The 16987-nt window shown below is 43.4% G+C and overlaps 1 protein-coding gene across 3 annotated transcripts in view; it reads right to left on the bottom strand.

Moving 5' to 3' along the window:
* Positions 1–309: 309 nt before the first annotated feature.
* LTV1 (LTV1 ribosome biogenesis factor) overlaps positions 310–16987 on the bottom strand; it is a 40793-nt gene continuing 24115 nt past the window's right edge. For all 3 annotated transcript variants that reach the window (XM_033938969.1, XM_033938966.1, XM_033938967.1), the window contains exons 8-11: positions 16242–16384; positions 7534–7586; positions 1086–1286; positions 310–697 (exon numbers count right to left, since the gene is read on the bottom strand). In XM_033938969.1, coding sequence (XP_033794860.1) covers positions 584–697; positions 1086–1286; positions 7534–7586; positions 16242–16384 — 511 coding nt within the window. In that variant the 3' untranslated portion in view covers positions 310–583. The remainder of the gene's footprint in view (positions 698–1085; positions 1287–7533; positions 7587–16241; positions 16385–16987) is intronic.

Below are 16987 nucleotides of genomic sequence, written 5' to 3'. Positions count from 1 at the left end.
AGAGAGATAATGGTTACTGCGGAAGGGCAGACTGGATGGACCATTGTGGCTGTCATCTGCCATCATGTTCTATGTTGCAAACATATGTGGGACCTACATATGAACTGTGCATTGCTGACCTGATTTTTAAAGAGAGACCTCACACAGGGTTCCCTTTTAAGATATTATTGTATATACCAGAGTGTGAGTGAGTGAGTGTGTGTGTATGTGTGTGTATGTATGAGTGTGTGTACAAACATGTATATGTACACAGTATATTCTGTATGTGGATACTCTGCATACTGGATTAAAACACAAATCAGTCAATCATTCTAGAAACAGAAGTTGTATTTCTGACAAAGAACAGCATCTCACAGTGATTTAGCTGTATCTGAATAATTTTATACAAGCGACTTAGCCCAACAGTTGTTTGTTACACTGATGAGGAAGCCTGGAAGATATCATACAAAAAAATACACAAAGACACATTGAGGCTTCTTAGAAGTAAAGTCCAATGCTAAATGTTCATTTCTTGTGGCCAAGTATGCATCAGGCCAGTTAAAGGCAAGCGATAGTAAAGTGGCTGCAAAATGAGGTGGTCCTGCTAGGACAGCCGGAGACCCTGAACATTCTGTCGCAAGTTCAGTTGTTCTTTCTCCTGCCTGGCTTTCTCCATCTTGAAGGCCAGTTTGTTGGCTTTCTTCTCCAATCTGCGCTCCTGTGCCCCCCCAAAAAAACATTAAAACACTTATCAGTTCTAGTATGCAACTATAGATATAAATATACCGAAACAAAACTATACAGTCACCAGTCAGCCGAGTGCTCAACTTACGGTGCACTGAAAATACAGAAGAGTGAGAAAGACCAGAATTCTCTCTTAATTCTTGCAGCAATTACAGTTAAATCTTTTATATTCCGCTACTGTCAACAAATAATTCATAGCAGATTACATATAAAGAACTAGATTAAAATATGATATACATAAACAAGACATTATCCCATTATTAGTTACAAAGAATGAATTTCTGAAATAAAGTTTTAAGAGCTTTTTTAAAAACAGTAAGAATGACTATAGATCATATTTGAATTGGCAAGATTGACCATACCTTCCTCTCCTCTCTAATGTTTTGTTTCCTGGCCTTGCGCTCCTCTCTGCTCTCAGTTTTGCTGCGTGCCTGTGTTGAGGCTCTTGGAAGATCGCTGTCATTTATCCTCTCCATGCGTTCAGCTTGCTTGGCAGTGAGCCCTCTTTGAGGAAGCACATCCAATGGGATTCCTGTCTTTGAAGAAACCTTGATGGCTTTAGGCTACCAGACAGACAGAAAGTAGCAAGTCAACATATAGCTAGCTTTTCATTTTCCTATTTCTCATGCATCTTATTCTGTTTCTAACTAGAAATTAAGTGCACTTGCTAGCAGTTGTTGTGGTCGAAATCAGTTCTTATTTTACAACTTTTCTTTCCCCCTAATCTGATGTTTGCCTGTAGTTGGGGGGGGGGGGGGGTGGAATTGGAACACAATCACAGACTGCAATAAGAATATAAGAACCAAACTGATACTGATTTTATTTCTTTACAAATTTGCACTTATCCTAGTTGTATTTCAGTAAGCTACAGGAATAAGTGACCACTGCAACAGCTACAGGTTAAAATTGCATCAAAACCTGCACAGGCTTGAGAAGAAGACAGAGGTACAGAAACCAGCCCTGAATCCTGTCCTCAAGGACTCATTCTTCCACAACTACTTGGTACAGTGGCCAAACCCAGTTATAACAAACCTTCTTTTACAAGTCTGCAAGCCCCTCACCTGTCCATTATGGAACAGGAATATCACAGTTCTTTAGAGTCTCTCCAGACCGGCACAGAACGGATGGGTTTACATTCTTCTGCCAGCAGGTGGAGACATTGACTTTTGGCAATAGTACAAGTGAGCTGTGCAGTCTCATCTACAATCAGTCTGTTCGCAGTCTCCATCAGATGGAGGTGGTAAGCCTGTGCAGTCTTTCCCTTTGATAGTTAGGGCCTGTTGGATCTGATTAGTGACCTTTTAATTGTCCCTTTTTACCATCCGGACAGAGCTTGGGGGGACTCTTTCGGGGGGTCCATCCAACATGAGGATGCCACACTCGAAGGGTTGAGTCCTTCCCCTCATTTCCCCCACCTCCCCAAATTCTATTTCTTTAGAGGAGCCTCAGCTGTACACCTGGCCACTCTTCAGGCACAGACTACAGCTTTGAGAGCCTGCGGGGTCTGCTCTCTTACCCCCTCACAGCTGTTTGCTGTGGGAACAATTGGAAAAAAAAAAAAAAGCCCGGGACAGCCAATCTAAAGGAAGCTTTGAATTGGCTTTAATTGCTTTCCTTTTGTCTAACCGGCAGTTTTTGAGTGTTGGTTTCCTGCACATATGCTCTGAGCACTTTTAAAAGCAGAAGTGCATAATTATGTGCACGCCAAGCAGTGGATGCGGCAGTTAGCGTGTGCATGAAGTGTTCTGGGCACTTTGAGGGAGAATCCACGACTGCTTTGAATACCGGTGTGCAGGGTTCCCCTTCACGCATGCACCGCTCATCAGCTATGGGCGGTGGATAAGCCCGTGCTATCCCTACGGCCCACACCGGGGTTTTCCCTCAGCCGTCGACAGTCAGGGAAATAAGGTGGCCCTTACTGCCGATGGTGCTGTGGATTCCCTTACCACTACAGTGGCTGCTGGTTGCAGTTCTGGTTTAGTGGCCGAGTCATCAGGCCTCGTTGCCACTACAGGACTCGGGGGACAGTTTTTGGGCGGGCTTTTCTCCAGTTTTGGCAGGAAGCTCCACCATGTTGCCTGTGGCCTCAGGTGACCTTTCTCCTGTTTTAGAGCAACAGGAATAGGTCCTAGCTGTTTCTTCTGCACCTGCAGCGAGTTCTATTGTGCTGCCGGGGGTTGTTTGCACTGAATTTGTTTTAGCCATGTACAAGGTTTATTTGCAGGCAGCTGGGTGTCCTACTTCTTCCCCAAGTGTCTCTACCTACTATGTCTGCCCCATTCAGTCTCCCCAGCCATCGTCCAAGTGGCCGCAGGTGTCTTGGGACGAGGAATTTTTCTGGCTGAACCGGTTTCACCGGATGAGGGCTTGGATCTTGGCGTGGACACCCCCCAAAAGATCCTGTGTGTGTGTGGGGAGGAGGGGTTGGAGGATGTGGCCCAGGGGTGTGTGTTTGGAGGCACAGTTTGGCACGGATGTATCAGTAGTGCACATGACTGGGAAGAGCTGCAGGAGCTTATTCTTCAGGTGTCTTTGGTTTTGCACTTTGAGGAGGAAGCTAAGGATCTACCTCGAGTTGTGGACCCTTGGCTTCGGGGGATCCAGTCAGTATCCTACTCTTTTCCTATGCATCAGGATATTCAGGATGTGGCGCATACATGGTGGAAGAGTCCAGATGTGCCTTTTCGCTTGGCACAGTTCATGACTAGGTTCTATCTCATTCCTGATGGGAATAGGAATAGCTTTAAGACTCCTGTGGTTGATACTGTGGTGTTTGATTCTATCGCACGTAGGTATATCATGCCAGTGGAGGGCATTTTGGTCCCGAGACCCTCAGGACTGTAAGATGGAGCCTCTCCTTAACCAGAGTTTTGACATAGCTGCCTTGGCTGTCCAGGTGGCAATTTGTCCAGGTGGCAATTTGTTGCGGTCTGGTGGCCCGAGCTTGTTTCCGGTGGTCTGAACAGGTTCTTGACCAGGAGTCTGCTGACTGGTTCTTAGTGGATCAGGAGGTGGCAAAGATTGAGCTCAGCGCTTCTTAGCTCTCTGATGCCATGTTTGATCTGTAGCAGATTTCAGCCAAGGCCATGGCCCTTGAAGTAGATACTCGCTGTACCCTGTGGCTTCAGGGTTGGTCAGCAGATGTGACCTCTACATCTAAGTTCAGTAAATTTCGTTTTCGGAACTATTTTCTCTTTGGGGAGGAGTTGGATAAGCTTGATCAGGCCTTGAGCGACTTCCAGAAGACTGACCTCACCAGGTGTCTCGGGGTGGCGCCTCCCATGGGCTTTTGCATGATTTTTGTCGGTACCACCCTGACCAGGGCTCAACTCCTTTCTCTTCGAGAGGACACTTTTTTCAACGCATGCAGTCCATTTGGGGAACCCGCCGGGGAGGTTGGGACTCTGCTGGTGGCTCCTTTTCCACCTGTCCAGCCCAATGACTCGCTGCGGTTTAGGAAGGGGTGCAAAAAAAAACAACAACAACAACAAAAAATCGAACAAAAGACCCGGAGTGGATAACAAATGAAGTGAAGAAGACGATAGGTGACAAGAAAATGTCGTTCCGAAAATGGAAAAAGGACCAAACTGAGGAAAACCAGAAGGAACACAAAAAACTCCAAAAGGAATGCCACCGAGCGGTTAGAAAAGCAAAAAGAGAATACGAAGAGAGGCTGGCTGGGGAAGCAAGAAACTTCAAAGCGTTCTTCAGATACGTGAAAGGGAAGCAACCAGCGAGGGAGGAGGTGGGATCGTTAGATGATGGATACAGAAAGGGAGTGGTTAAGAAGGAAAAAGAGGTTAAGAAGGTTCTTCTCGTCGGTCTTCACGAGCAAGGACACATCCAATATACCAGAACCCGAGGAGATCATAAGTGGGGATCAAGATGAAAAACTGGAGCAAATAGAGGTAAATCATGAGGATGTCCTCCAACAGATAGATAGATTGAAAAGCGACAAATCACCGGGCCCAGATGGAATCCACCCAAGGGTACTAAAAGAACTGAGGAACGAAATAGCGGAAACACTCCGACAAATTTGCAATCTATCCTTGAAAACTGGGGAGATACCGGAGGACTGGAAACTAGCAAATGTCACACCTATCTTTAAAAAGGGATCGAGGGGTGACCCGGGGAACTACAGGCCGGTGAACTTGACTTCGGTTCCGGGTAAGATGATGGAAGCACTGATAAAGGACAGCATCTGTGAACACATAGAAAGAAATGGACAACTGAAAACGAGCCAACATGGCTTCTGTAAGGGAAGATCGTGCCAAACAAACCTACTGCACTTCTTTGAAGGGATAAACAGCCAGATGGACAAAGGGGAATCCATAGACATCATTTATCTCGACTTCCAAAAAGCCTTTGACAAGGTACCCTATAAGCGGCTACTTAGGAAGCTGTGGAACCACGGGCTGGGAGGGGATGTACACAGATGGATCAGACACTGGTTGGTAGGCAGAAAGCAAAGGGTTGGAGTGAAGGGCCAATACTCGGACTGGCAGAATGTCATGAGCGGTGTTCCGCAGGGGTCAGTGCTGGGACCGTTGCTGATCAATATATTTATAAACGACTTGGAAACAGGGCCGAAGTGTGAAGTTATAAAATTTGTGGATGACACCAAACTCTGCAGCAGAGTTAGGACCACAGAGGAGTGCGAAGACCTGCAAAGGGACCTAAGCAAACTGGAAGAGTGGGCAAATAAATGGCAAATGCGCTTTAAGATAAAGAAATGTAAGGTCATGCATATAGGGAAAAGGAACCCGATGTTCAGCTACAAAATGGGGGGAGCATTGCTGGGGGAAAGTAATCTTGAAAAAGACTTGGGTGTGCTGGTGGATACAATGAAATCATCGGCACAATGTGCAGCGGCCTCAAAGAAAGCAAACAGAATGCTGGGCATCATTAAAAAGGGTATCACAACCAGGACGAAGGAAGTCATCATGCCGCTGTATCGTGCGATGGTGCGCCCACATCTGGAATACTGTGTCCAATATTGGTTGCTGTACCTCAAGAAGGACATGGCGATTCTTGAGAGGGTCCAGAGAAGAGCGACGAAAATGATAAAAGGTATGGAAGACTGTTCATACGCTGACAGGCTGGACAAGTTAGGGCTCTTCTCCCTAGAGGTGACATAATAGAAACTTTCAAGATCATGAAGGGCACAGAGAAGGTAGACAAGGATAGAATCTTCAGACTATGGGGAACCACAAGTATGAGAGGGCACTCGGAGAAACTGGAAGGGGACAGGTTTAGAACCAATGCCAGGAGGTTTTTCTTCACTTAAAAGAGTTGTGGACACATGGAACACGCTCCCGGAGGAGGTGATCGGGCAGAGTACACTACGGGGATTCAAAGAGGGATTGGATAGATTCCTGAAGGATAGAGATTGAGGGGTACAAAGAGAGGTAGATAGGGTATAGAAAGAGTATAGTTAGAAAAATAAGGGGGATATAGGGCTAAATCAAGGAAATCTGACAGGTCATGGACCTGATGGGCCGCCACGGGTGAGGACTGCTGGACGCGATGGACCTCTGGTCTGACCCAGCGGAGGCAACTTCTTATGTTCTTATGTTCCCTAGTTCCAGTGGGGGCCCGGTTACAGGAATTTTAGCAGGGGTGGGCTGAGATCGCAATGAATCAGTGGGTCCTAGAGGTGATTCAGGAGAGCTATGCTCTCAAGTTTTACTGGCCCTTATAAGATCGTTTACTCTCTTCTTCCTGTCAGGCAATTTAGAAGAAGTGGGCGGTTTGTCAGAAGCTGCAGAGTGGTAGTTCCAGTGCATCCTTAGGAAATTCACACTGGCAAGTATTCCATTTACTCTGTGGTGCCCAAGAAAGAGGGGTCTTTTTCGGCCTATTTTGAATCTGAAAGGTGTGAACAGAAATATACCTACTCTGCCTAAACGTATAAGCCATCTGCAAGCCTGAAGGCTATTGAAGTGGTCTACATTCAGGTATAGTAGCCATTTTTCTGTTCCTTGAGGGCTCACAATTACAAAATAAATAAAGTGGGATTTGAACTGGGGTACAATGCACTAATCACTATGCTACCCCTCTGCTCTGCCTAGATGTCTGTGTGGCCATTTTTTTCAAAATGATGACAGACGGATGTCTCCATCCCTGTTTTTTTTAATTCTTAGTTAGATCTTTCATTTTGGATGTTCTCAGCACAAAATGACCACATTTTGGACGTTCTCAGCACAAAATGACCATCTCACAGCCACTTTTGAAAATCTGGATGTTTTTTCCTGTTTGAAATTGCTTGCGAGATGGATGCTCCTTTGGATGTTATGAGCAGGATGTCCCAATTCCGTTTTGGACTTTTTTTTTTTTTTTTAATTCTCCTCCACATCATACATCGCCCTACAGAAGAAAGGAGTCTGCATACTCCAAGCTACATTCCAACAAGCTTAACAGAGGGAATTGGGCATGTATACCATGCTAATATTAGATAAATTTTATGGGAAGAATTTCGACCTCAGTATCCTGGTCAATTGACATCCCTCTTCACCTTTGCTCAGTTCTCCTTCCTTATCTCCTTTCACTTGCAATGATAAAATCCAGTACCTCTGCATCAGCTGTCACTGATGTAATAAAGCAAACATGCTCAATGCTGCAGTATTTCTAAGTCCCTAGCCGGTTTCTAACCTGCAATCAATATGTAGCTGTGTGCTTTTCAAAATGTGTCAAAAAATGGTTCCACATAATTACTTTCTAGAATCTGCACACTATTCCATGACACCAATTGACAAATCAGTTCACAGAAGAAACACACTTCAAACAACCTAAAGCACACTAGCACTGTACCTTTGGAGGCTCCTTGATCAGCTGTGGATGATTATACAAATTTGAATATGTACCTAAAGCGAGAGAAAAAAATTCAAAATGAATTACAATGAGTGAGGGTTTCATCTTTCTCTCAGATTAGAATGTGGTCCCTGCAGTACTGGACTATAACAATCACCACCACACTGAAGCCTGCATGGCTCTAAATAGAGTGCTAAAGCTTTCTGGACTCAGCTTTCCTTTTTCACAGCACTGCAGAGGTGAAGGGCCAGATTTCAGGAGAACCGAGGGCTGTGCATGGTTGAGTCTCACTTTCACCCACCCCTCTGTGGTGGTGGGAAGGTGTGTATTGGGCATGATTTCCCTTCTGTGTCTCTGTTGACATGGGAACTTTGTATATAATATAAACAGAAAGAGAAAGAGCATCTGCACACAAATCATTGCTGAGAGGCAGAAGAAAACAGCCATGAGATGAAAACAAAAATGCATAAAATTTCTAAAGTACTGTATACATTAAACCAGGGGTGCCCACACTTTTTTGGCCAAGTCAAAATGATCTACCAACAATAAAATTTTAAAAAACACAAAGCACACTGTATGCAAAGAAAATGTTAATTTTATTTATATTTGTGTTTTTTTCAGAGGTCAAGGCAGATGACTTTAAAATATGCAATGTCACCTCAGTAACAACTATACAAAAATAGACAAATATATCTCCGCCCTTTTTACTAAACTGCGATAGTGCTTTTTAGCGCAGGGAGCTGCGCTCAATGTCCCGCACTGCTCCCTGCGCTAAAATCCGTGACTGCGGTTTAGTATAAGCAGGCCATAATGCAAAATATAGACAGCAGATATAAATTCTTAAAACTGAGCATGGGTAATTGGACGCCAGCGCACTCATAAAGCTGCAGTTGCCAATTAAGCTGCTAGCTTTCACTCAAGGTGTGCAAAATAACAAAAACATGGAAATGACGCATAACGCAAGGATTATCAAAAGTTTTATTTATTGCTTTTATTTTTCCATCATGGAACTCAAAAGGCTAGTTGCATTAGCGGGAGGTCGTTATAGTTGCCAAAATGCTGGCCTTCTGATAATGATCTCAATCTGATACTTCAAAGCTCCCCAATATATACCTTCAGTCCAGTTTGACATCATTGGCCGTGGGCCAATCAAATAACAGAGGTGGTCTTTAAATTTGGACAAAGAAAATTCCTTTACATGTTTAAAAGTTTCAGAAATCATATTTGTTTTTTACATTCATCCTTGAATATACATAAACATTTTATAACATAGCCAAAGAAATGTTATCTGAAACTGCTTATTTGTGTCGAGAAAACCTACATTAAAAAGTGCTGAGAAGTTCTTGGCTCTCTCAGCATCAGAGAAAGGAGGGGCTGTTTCCCCCTTTCTCTCTGAGCTGACAGCTTCAAATTTCACTGGCATACAAATTCAGAAGCCTTCCTATGCTGGAGACTGCTACAGCAGTGTCTGACTCTAATTATTTCCAGATGTTGCTTTAGGATTTTTCCTTAGTGTTCCTTATATAAAACATTTCACTTTAAGTACCCCTTCTTTTACAAATCATTCATATCACCACATATCACATATTCAGGGGCCCCAAACATTCATAGTTTCACACATTAGATGTCATTCATATTTAATGCATGTTATATCTCAGTTTGGGATACGTAATCTAATATGCTCTTCCTAACCAGCCTAAGGCACATCTGGTATCAATTAGAACCACGAGGCTAAAAGCGGGAAAAACCTGAACAAAGACTAGGGATATATGAGTTCACTGCCTCAAGATGGAGTTCATGTATATCCAGATTTCCTTTATGATCTAGCTTAATAGCAAAGTACATAAAAAGAATATTATTATGCTTTCCCTTAATATTAATCTGTAGTGTGTTTTTCTGGCCTTGGCTACATCCATATTCAGATTTTTAGTCACCAATTTTTCATACGCTTCTATTGAGTGTGGCCTTAACTAACACATAAGCTTGTATCTAACTAGAGTTACCCAGAATCATACGAAAAGCAGGCGCTTTTGTAGAAAAACTCCACAAAATATTGCACTATCATGTCCTGACGTCCATTCCATTACCGTCGCATAGACATCACCCCCTACTAGCCACGAGCCACTACTCCTCAAAACGGACACATTTTGATCACTATATTGAAAATAAAATAATTTTTCCTACCTTTGTTGTCTGGTGATTTCATGGGTCTTGGTTGCACTTTGTTCTTCTGACTGTGCATCCAATATTTTTTCCTCTCCTCCAGACCTCATTCCATTCCCCAACCATCATCTCTGTCCTTCCATGAGTCCAACTTTTTCTTCCTCTCTTCCTGCCTGCCCCCTGCCCCTCGACACACTCCATTCCCTCCCCCAATTTTTTCTTTGTTTTTTTTTTTAAATTCTTTATTCATTTTAAATCATAAACAAGTGTACAATATATCCATTAAATTTCAATGTAACACTTGAAAATCTTAATCATATCATCAAGAACAAAACTTTTTCTTTGTCTCTCTGCACCCCCTTTCTTTCTCTCTGTCTTTCATTCTGTCTCCCTAAATGTCTTTCTGCGTCTCTGTCTCCCCTTTCTTTCTGTCTGTCTCTCCTTTCTTTTTCCCCAAGCTACCGCCAGAGCTGTCGCTGGGAACAGGCCCCCAAGCCACCACTGCCGTCTGGGAACAAGCCCCCAAGCTGCCGTTGCCGCTGAGTTCTCCCTGTTCCCCGACGCTGCAACAGGCCAGCAGCGACTGCAGAAGCGCCAGGTTCACCAGCCTTCCCCCCGATGTCAATTCTGACGTTGGAGAGGAAATTCCAGGCCAGACAGGCAGCGATTGGCTGGCCTGGAACTTCCTCTCCAACGTTAGAATTGACTTTGGGGAGGGGGGGGGGAAGGATGGTGTGCCCGGCGCATACGAGAAAGCAGGGAGAATGCAAAGGCAACGCGAGTCTATCGTGGAGCACAGGATGGGCTCTGCGATCGACTCACGTTGCCTTTGCTATCTACTGGTTGATTGCGATTGACCTTTTGGGCACCCCTGGTATGATTTCTTCCCATAGAGAAATACATTTATAACCTACTGGATTAGTTATAGTCTAATTCATTTTCTCTTCTATAGCCTGTTCTGCTATTTATCTCCAACTGTTATCTATCTAGAGCTCAGAGATATACAAATAAATAGGTAGGAAAGTTTCCCTATCTGAATTTTCCACTTAGTAGTGAAACATAGAAACATGATGGCAGGTAAAAGCCAAATAGCCCATGTAGTCTGCCCACCTGCAGTAACCATTATCTCTTTCTCTCTCTGGTTCCCAATGTGTAGATTAAAATCCAAATGGGGGGTCACAGAAACAGGGCATTCCCTCTCTCACTCTCTACATCTCACTTGTGAGCTGTGCAGTCAGTATGAGGCCTGTGAATTACTAAATGCTCAAAATCCATGCCCTTCTATGAGCTTCACATCAGACTGGGAACATATGCAGAATCCAGAGATCTGTGAGCAACGTGGAGGCACAGGCTTTCTGCTGACCACTGTTATAGCTGCCACCACTGCTGCTGTCTTCATGCTCTGGCTAAGTCGGTAGAGGGAGGGCAAACAAATGCTATTTTGTTTTCATTGTTATCTGGGATCCATATGAATTTAAGTATTAAAGTAATGTTACATTGGATAAAAAATTGAGAAGCACTGACAAGAGTAATCTAGATCAGGAACTGTAAAGATATACCTTGAACATAAGAATTGCCACTGCTGGGTCAGACCAGTGGTCCATCATGCCCAGCAGTATGCTCATGCGGCGGCTCCCAGGTCAAAAACCTGTGCCCTAATCGAGACCAGCCCTACCTGCGTTCGTTCCGGTTCAGCAGGAACTTGTCCAACCTTGTCTTGAATCCCTGGAGCGTGTTTTCCCCTATAACAGCCTCCAGAAGAGCGTTCCAGTTCTCCACCACTCTCTGGGTGAAGAAGAACTTCCTTACGTTCATACAGAATCTATCCCCTTTTAACTTCAGAGAGTGCCCTCTCGTTCTCTTTACCTTGAAGAGGGTGAACAATCTGTCTTTATCTACAAAGTCTCATACTTTCCTTTCATTATCTTGAATGTTTCGATCATGTCCCCTCTCAGTCTCCTCTTTTCAAGGAAGAACAGGCCCAGCTTCCCTAATCTCTCACTGTACGGCAACTCTTCCAATCGCTCTTCTCTGGACCCTTTAGAGTAGTACTGTGTCCTTCTTCATGTATGGCAACCAGTGCTGGACGCAGTATTCCAGGTGAGGGCCACAGGTTGGACACCCCTGATTTAGACTATTAGTCTACTCATTTTCCAAGACTGAGTTGGTTTAGGAGTCCCTCATGAGGGCACCTCCCAGTTGGGTGGTTCATAGGTTAAAATAAACCACTTTTAACATAAGATTAAACACATGGTGCATCTGAATGGAAAGAATGGGATGGTTTGGTGGGGGAGGGTCTTAAAGCAAGATTGTTGTGTAAAATAATTAAGGTTTAATAGCTGTATGTTGTCATAGCCTGAAAAAAAACCAATACAGTGTTCCCCGGAGAATTTGCGGTCCCGGTCATTCGTGGTATTTTCCGACTGCGAATGACCAGGCAGGAGAGGGCAGCCGGAGTATGAAGGTAATCACTTGCAGTATGCTCCAACCGCCTCTTCCTGTACTAAAGTCGGGCCTCACCAATCAGGAGCTGCATGTCAAAGCAGCTCCTGATTGGTGGGGCTCGACTTTAGTACAGGAAGAGGCGGTCGGAGCATACCGCGAGTGATTTCCTTCACTCGCCAGTGCCCTGGCTGCCCTCTCCTGCCTCTCCGGCTGCCCTCTCCTGTCTCTCCTGCTAAAAACCGTATTCGCGGTTTTTCAACATTCGCGGGGGTTCCTGGAATGGAACTCCTGCGAATATCGGGGGAGTACTGTAATGCTTTAAGATTTTTAAAAAAAGAAAAGAAATATGAGGATTTACTCCTTTTAACCTAGAATATTCTAAATCAGATGGAATTTTCTTAGACCATCACTATAAACTATCTGGGTCAAAATCTCATAGAGGAATAATACGCACCCCTTGTCAGGAAGAGTTACTGCAATCTCTCTTTAGTTTTTTATTTTTAATTTCCTGTATATGAAATATGCTAAAGAAGAAGGGTCCTGCTTGGGTCCCCTCAGCCCCAAATACTGGCGCTTGGTTGGTAACTGCCAATTACCTCATTTATTTGGCGTCTCACTAGTGGAGGCCGCCAGTCATAGAAACATAGAAGATGACGGCAGAAAAGGGCTACAGCCCATCAAGTCTGCCCACTCTGCTTACCCACCCCATGTCTATGCCCTAATGACCCAATTTCCTTATCTTGACCCTCGTAGGGATCCCACATGAGTATCCCATTTATTCTTAAAGTCTGGCACGCTGTCTGCCTCGATCACCTGCACTGGAAGCTTGTTCCAATGATCAACCACTCTTTCTGTGAAGAAATACTTTCTGGTGTCGCCATGAAATTTTCCGCCCCTGAGTTTGAGCGGGTGCCCTCTTGTGGCCGAGGGTCCCTTGAGAAAGAAAATATCATCTTCCACTTCGACACGTCCCGTGAGGTACTTAAATGTTTCGATCATGTCTCCTCTCTCCCTACGTTCCTCGAGAGTGTAGAGCTGCAATTTGTTCAGTCTCTCTTCGTATGAGAGACCCTTGAACCCCGAGATCATCCTGGTGGCCATCCGCTGAACCGATTCAATTCTGCGCACATCTTTACTGTAATGTGGCTTCCAGAATTGCACACAGTATTCCAGATGAGGTCTCACCATGGCCCTGTACAACGGCATTATGACTTCAGGCTTTCGGCTGACGAAACTTCTATTGATACAACCCAATATCTGCCTTGCCTTAGATGAAGCCTTCTCCACTTGATTGGCAGTTTTCATGTCTGCACTGATGATTACTCCTGATGTCAATCTTTCACTTAGCCCTTTAGGACGAGTTTTATCTCCAATAACACACAGAATTTCATTGATGATGTGCAGAACCTAGAAACTAATGTTGAACCAGGAAGTTGTTAGGTCAACCACTGTGAGAGGTCCTGTGATGACCACTACACCAGCAGAGCACTGAAAAGAAGGAAAGAGAGCTGGTGCATGACGTGGCAGTGAGCTCAGTCAGGGTCCGTCAGGAGAACAGTAGTGGAGCTGAGAGCACCGAGAACACAAGTTTGGCTTCCCCGAGATCCTAGGTAATGCTTCCAGTAATACGACCTATAAGACCTTCTGAAGTTAACTCTGGACTTGTTTTGGAATGCCTTAGCCTCTATCCACCAGGTCTGTACTACTTTACATAAGAACATAATAGCACCCATCCGGGGTCAGACCAATGGTCCATCCAGTCCAGTATCCTTTTTCCAAAAGTGGCCAATCCAGGTCAGAAGTACCAGGCAGAAACCGAAAAATAGTAGCAACATTTCATGCTATCGAACCTGGGGCAAACAGTGGCATCCTCCACGTTTGTCTCACTAGCAGACTGTGGACCTTTCCTCCAGGAACTTGTCCAAACCTTTTTTAAACCCATTGTTACCACATCATCTTGCAACGAGTTCCAGAGCTTAACTATTCTTTGAGTGACAACATATTCCCTTCTATTTGTTTGAAAAGTATTTCCATTTAATTTCATTGAGTGTCCTCTAGTCTCTGTAATGTTTGAAAAAGTGAAAAATAGATTCACTTTTACCTGTTCTATACCACTCAGAATTTTGTAGACCTCAATCATATTCCCCCCTCAGACATCTTTTCCAAGCTGAAGAGCCCTAACCTCGTCAGCCTTTCTGGAAATCTAGATCAACCAGCTCACTTTTTTTTCCCCTTTTTTAAGTTTTTATTGAATAAAATTTTCCAAATATAAAAAAATAACTTTACAACAAGTTCAGTAATAGAACAATGTAAAGTCATCCATGTGGTTTCTTCACAGAGACTTAAGATATAAATTGAGATCAAAAACAGAAAAAAACAAAAACCCAACCAGCTGACCTTTATTCACTTGTTTATTTATGCCTTCAAAGAAATGAAGCACCTTGGCTGAACCCATGTTGACTCTGTCCCATTAAACCATGTTTGTCTATGTGTTCCATAATTTCATTTTTTATAATACGGTAGTTTCCACTATCTTGCCTAGCACTAAAATCAGGCTTACCAGTCTGTAATTTCCAATATCTCCCCCTGAAACCTTTGTTAAAAATCAGCATTACATTGGCCATCCTCCATTCTTCAGGTCCTACGGATGATTTTAATGATAGGTCACAGGTCACCAAAAGAAGATCAGCAATTTCATATTTGAATTCTTTCTGTACCCTGGGAGGTTTACCATCCAGGCTACAAGATTTATCACTCTAACTTATTGATCCGGCTCAGTACATCTTCCAGGTTCACTGAGATTTCTTTCCTTACCTACACATCATCACTCTTGAAAACCATTTCCAGTACAGGTAGATCTCTTACATCTTCTTCCGTAAAGATCGAAGCAAAGAATTCAGTCGCTCTGCTATGGCCTTGTTCTTTCTCAGTGCCCCTTTTGCTCCTTGATGATCTAGCAGTCCTACAAATTCCCTCATAGGCTTTCTGCTTCTGATGTACCTGAAAAAGTTATTACTGTGAGTTTTGCCTCTGTGGTAAGTTTCTCTTCATATTCTTTTTTAGTCTTCTTTATCAATGCTTTTCATTTAACTTGCCAATACTTATGTTGTCTCTTATTTTCTTCATTCAGACCATTTTTCTATTCTTTAAAATGGATGTTCTTTTGGATCCAATAGCTTCTTTCATTTCCCCTTCTAACCATGCTAGTTACCATTTGTTCTTCTTTCCATCTTTGTCAATATGTGGAATAAATCTGGTCTGGGCTTCCAAAATGGTAAACAATGTCCCTCTAGTTTTTTTATAACTGTTTTCCTCATTTTATCATAGTTACCTTTCATAAATTAAATGCTGCTACAGTAGATTTCCTAGATAGGATCTCAAAGTTGATCATGTTAGGATCACTGTTTCCCACTGGACCGACTCCCCTCTTGTTGGTTCCTGGACCAGTTGCTCTGAATAGTAGTCATTTATTACATCTAAAATTTTATTCCTGATGTAATATCTAACCTGTCAATATTGGGGTAAATGAAATCACCATTATACAGTCGTCCAGCTTTCCTAACTTATTCAACAGGCAGGGGCCTGGGTTAACAATAACTCAAAACAAACTGCTTGGACACAGTTTTCATGCAGCAAAACTGGTGTTCGTGGGAGCATGTTCCTCCACACTAGAAGTGGCAACCTCAGCTTTGCCATATTTGAGATATGGAAAAGTTGTCAGCTGAACAGAGATGTTCTGTACAAAAATGGGGGAAAATCTAGGGGCCTCTGACTGAAATGTAGGGATGTAGGGTTCAAAAAGTCCTTTAAGATTCAATTTTTGGGTAGAAGGGTTACAAAGTTGTTTCGTTAGTATTGGTTTGTTCTGTATACCAATAAAATATCTGATTCCTTTTTTTTTTTTTAATTAATGTTAAAAAATAGGAATGGAAGAAGGAAAACACCTCTCCTAGATTCTGTTCCTCTTAAGGATCACATTGAGGGGAGTCAGGTGCTGCTACATGAAGGCACCTTTAGCACCACCTGCTGGACAAAAGGACCACATTTGATCCAGACAAAGAACCGACACCATAGTACATACCAAGAGTCCTAATACTCACTCAGAATAGACTGACAGTCCCACATTATCCTGGGCTCCTCGATAACTAGCTTTTCCATTTCTTCTTTTTCTTCAGCTTCATCATCCTCATTTAGAAAACAATCTGAGTCATCTCTGGGCTCAAGATCATCAAGTTTCACACAACTTTTAGCATCCACGTGGAGAGAGGAAGAGGAGGAGAAATAGGTGGATGCACAGAAAATAAAAAGAACAAATATGTATTGGAAAACACTCATCATTGTAAAATGTATGTATAAAGCAATCTCTATTAGGGGAAAATTATAAATGCTATTTGATCTATCATGAACAATACTGGATTCATTGGCTTTGGACCTTTTATTTGGATTGGGTTAAATGACTCTATTGAATAGATGGCTCTGATTGGAACTTTTATTTCTTGTATAGATAACTGAAAGGTGCCTGAATATTGTGTGATTAATGAAGATTGAGCTCAACTGAAAGTTTATATGCAAATTTGGGCACTATTTTATTTGTATATTCTCCAAAGAGATTGTTGGGGCAAATTTAAGTACTGTATATACTAGAATATAAATCGGGATTTTGGGGCCCAAAACTGGTGGGGTCCTGGTTTATATTCATGCCAGCGCCCCCTTCCACAATTATTGCAGGCCACCGCCAGGCTCGGCACCCTGCTCCCCCTCCCTGCCCTGTCCTCGTACCTCCTCTGACGATCCCTGGTGGTCCAGAGGTGCAGCGGGCAGGAGCAAGCTTTCCACACTCCTGCCC

The sequence above is a fragment of the Geotrypetes seraphini genome, chromosome 3 (assembly GCF_902459505.1).
Source record: "Geotrypetes seraphini chromosome 3, aGeoSer1.1, whole genome shotgun sequence".
Taxonomy (NCBI): Eukaryota; Metazoa; Chordata; class Amphibia; order Gymnophiona; family Dermophiidae; genus Geotrypetes; species Geotrypetes seraphini.
This window is presented reverse-complemented; position numbering and strand designations above follow the sequence as displayed.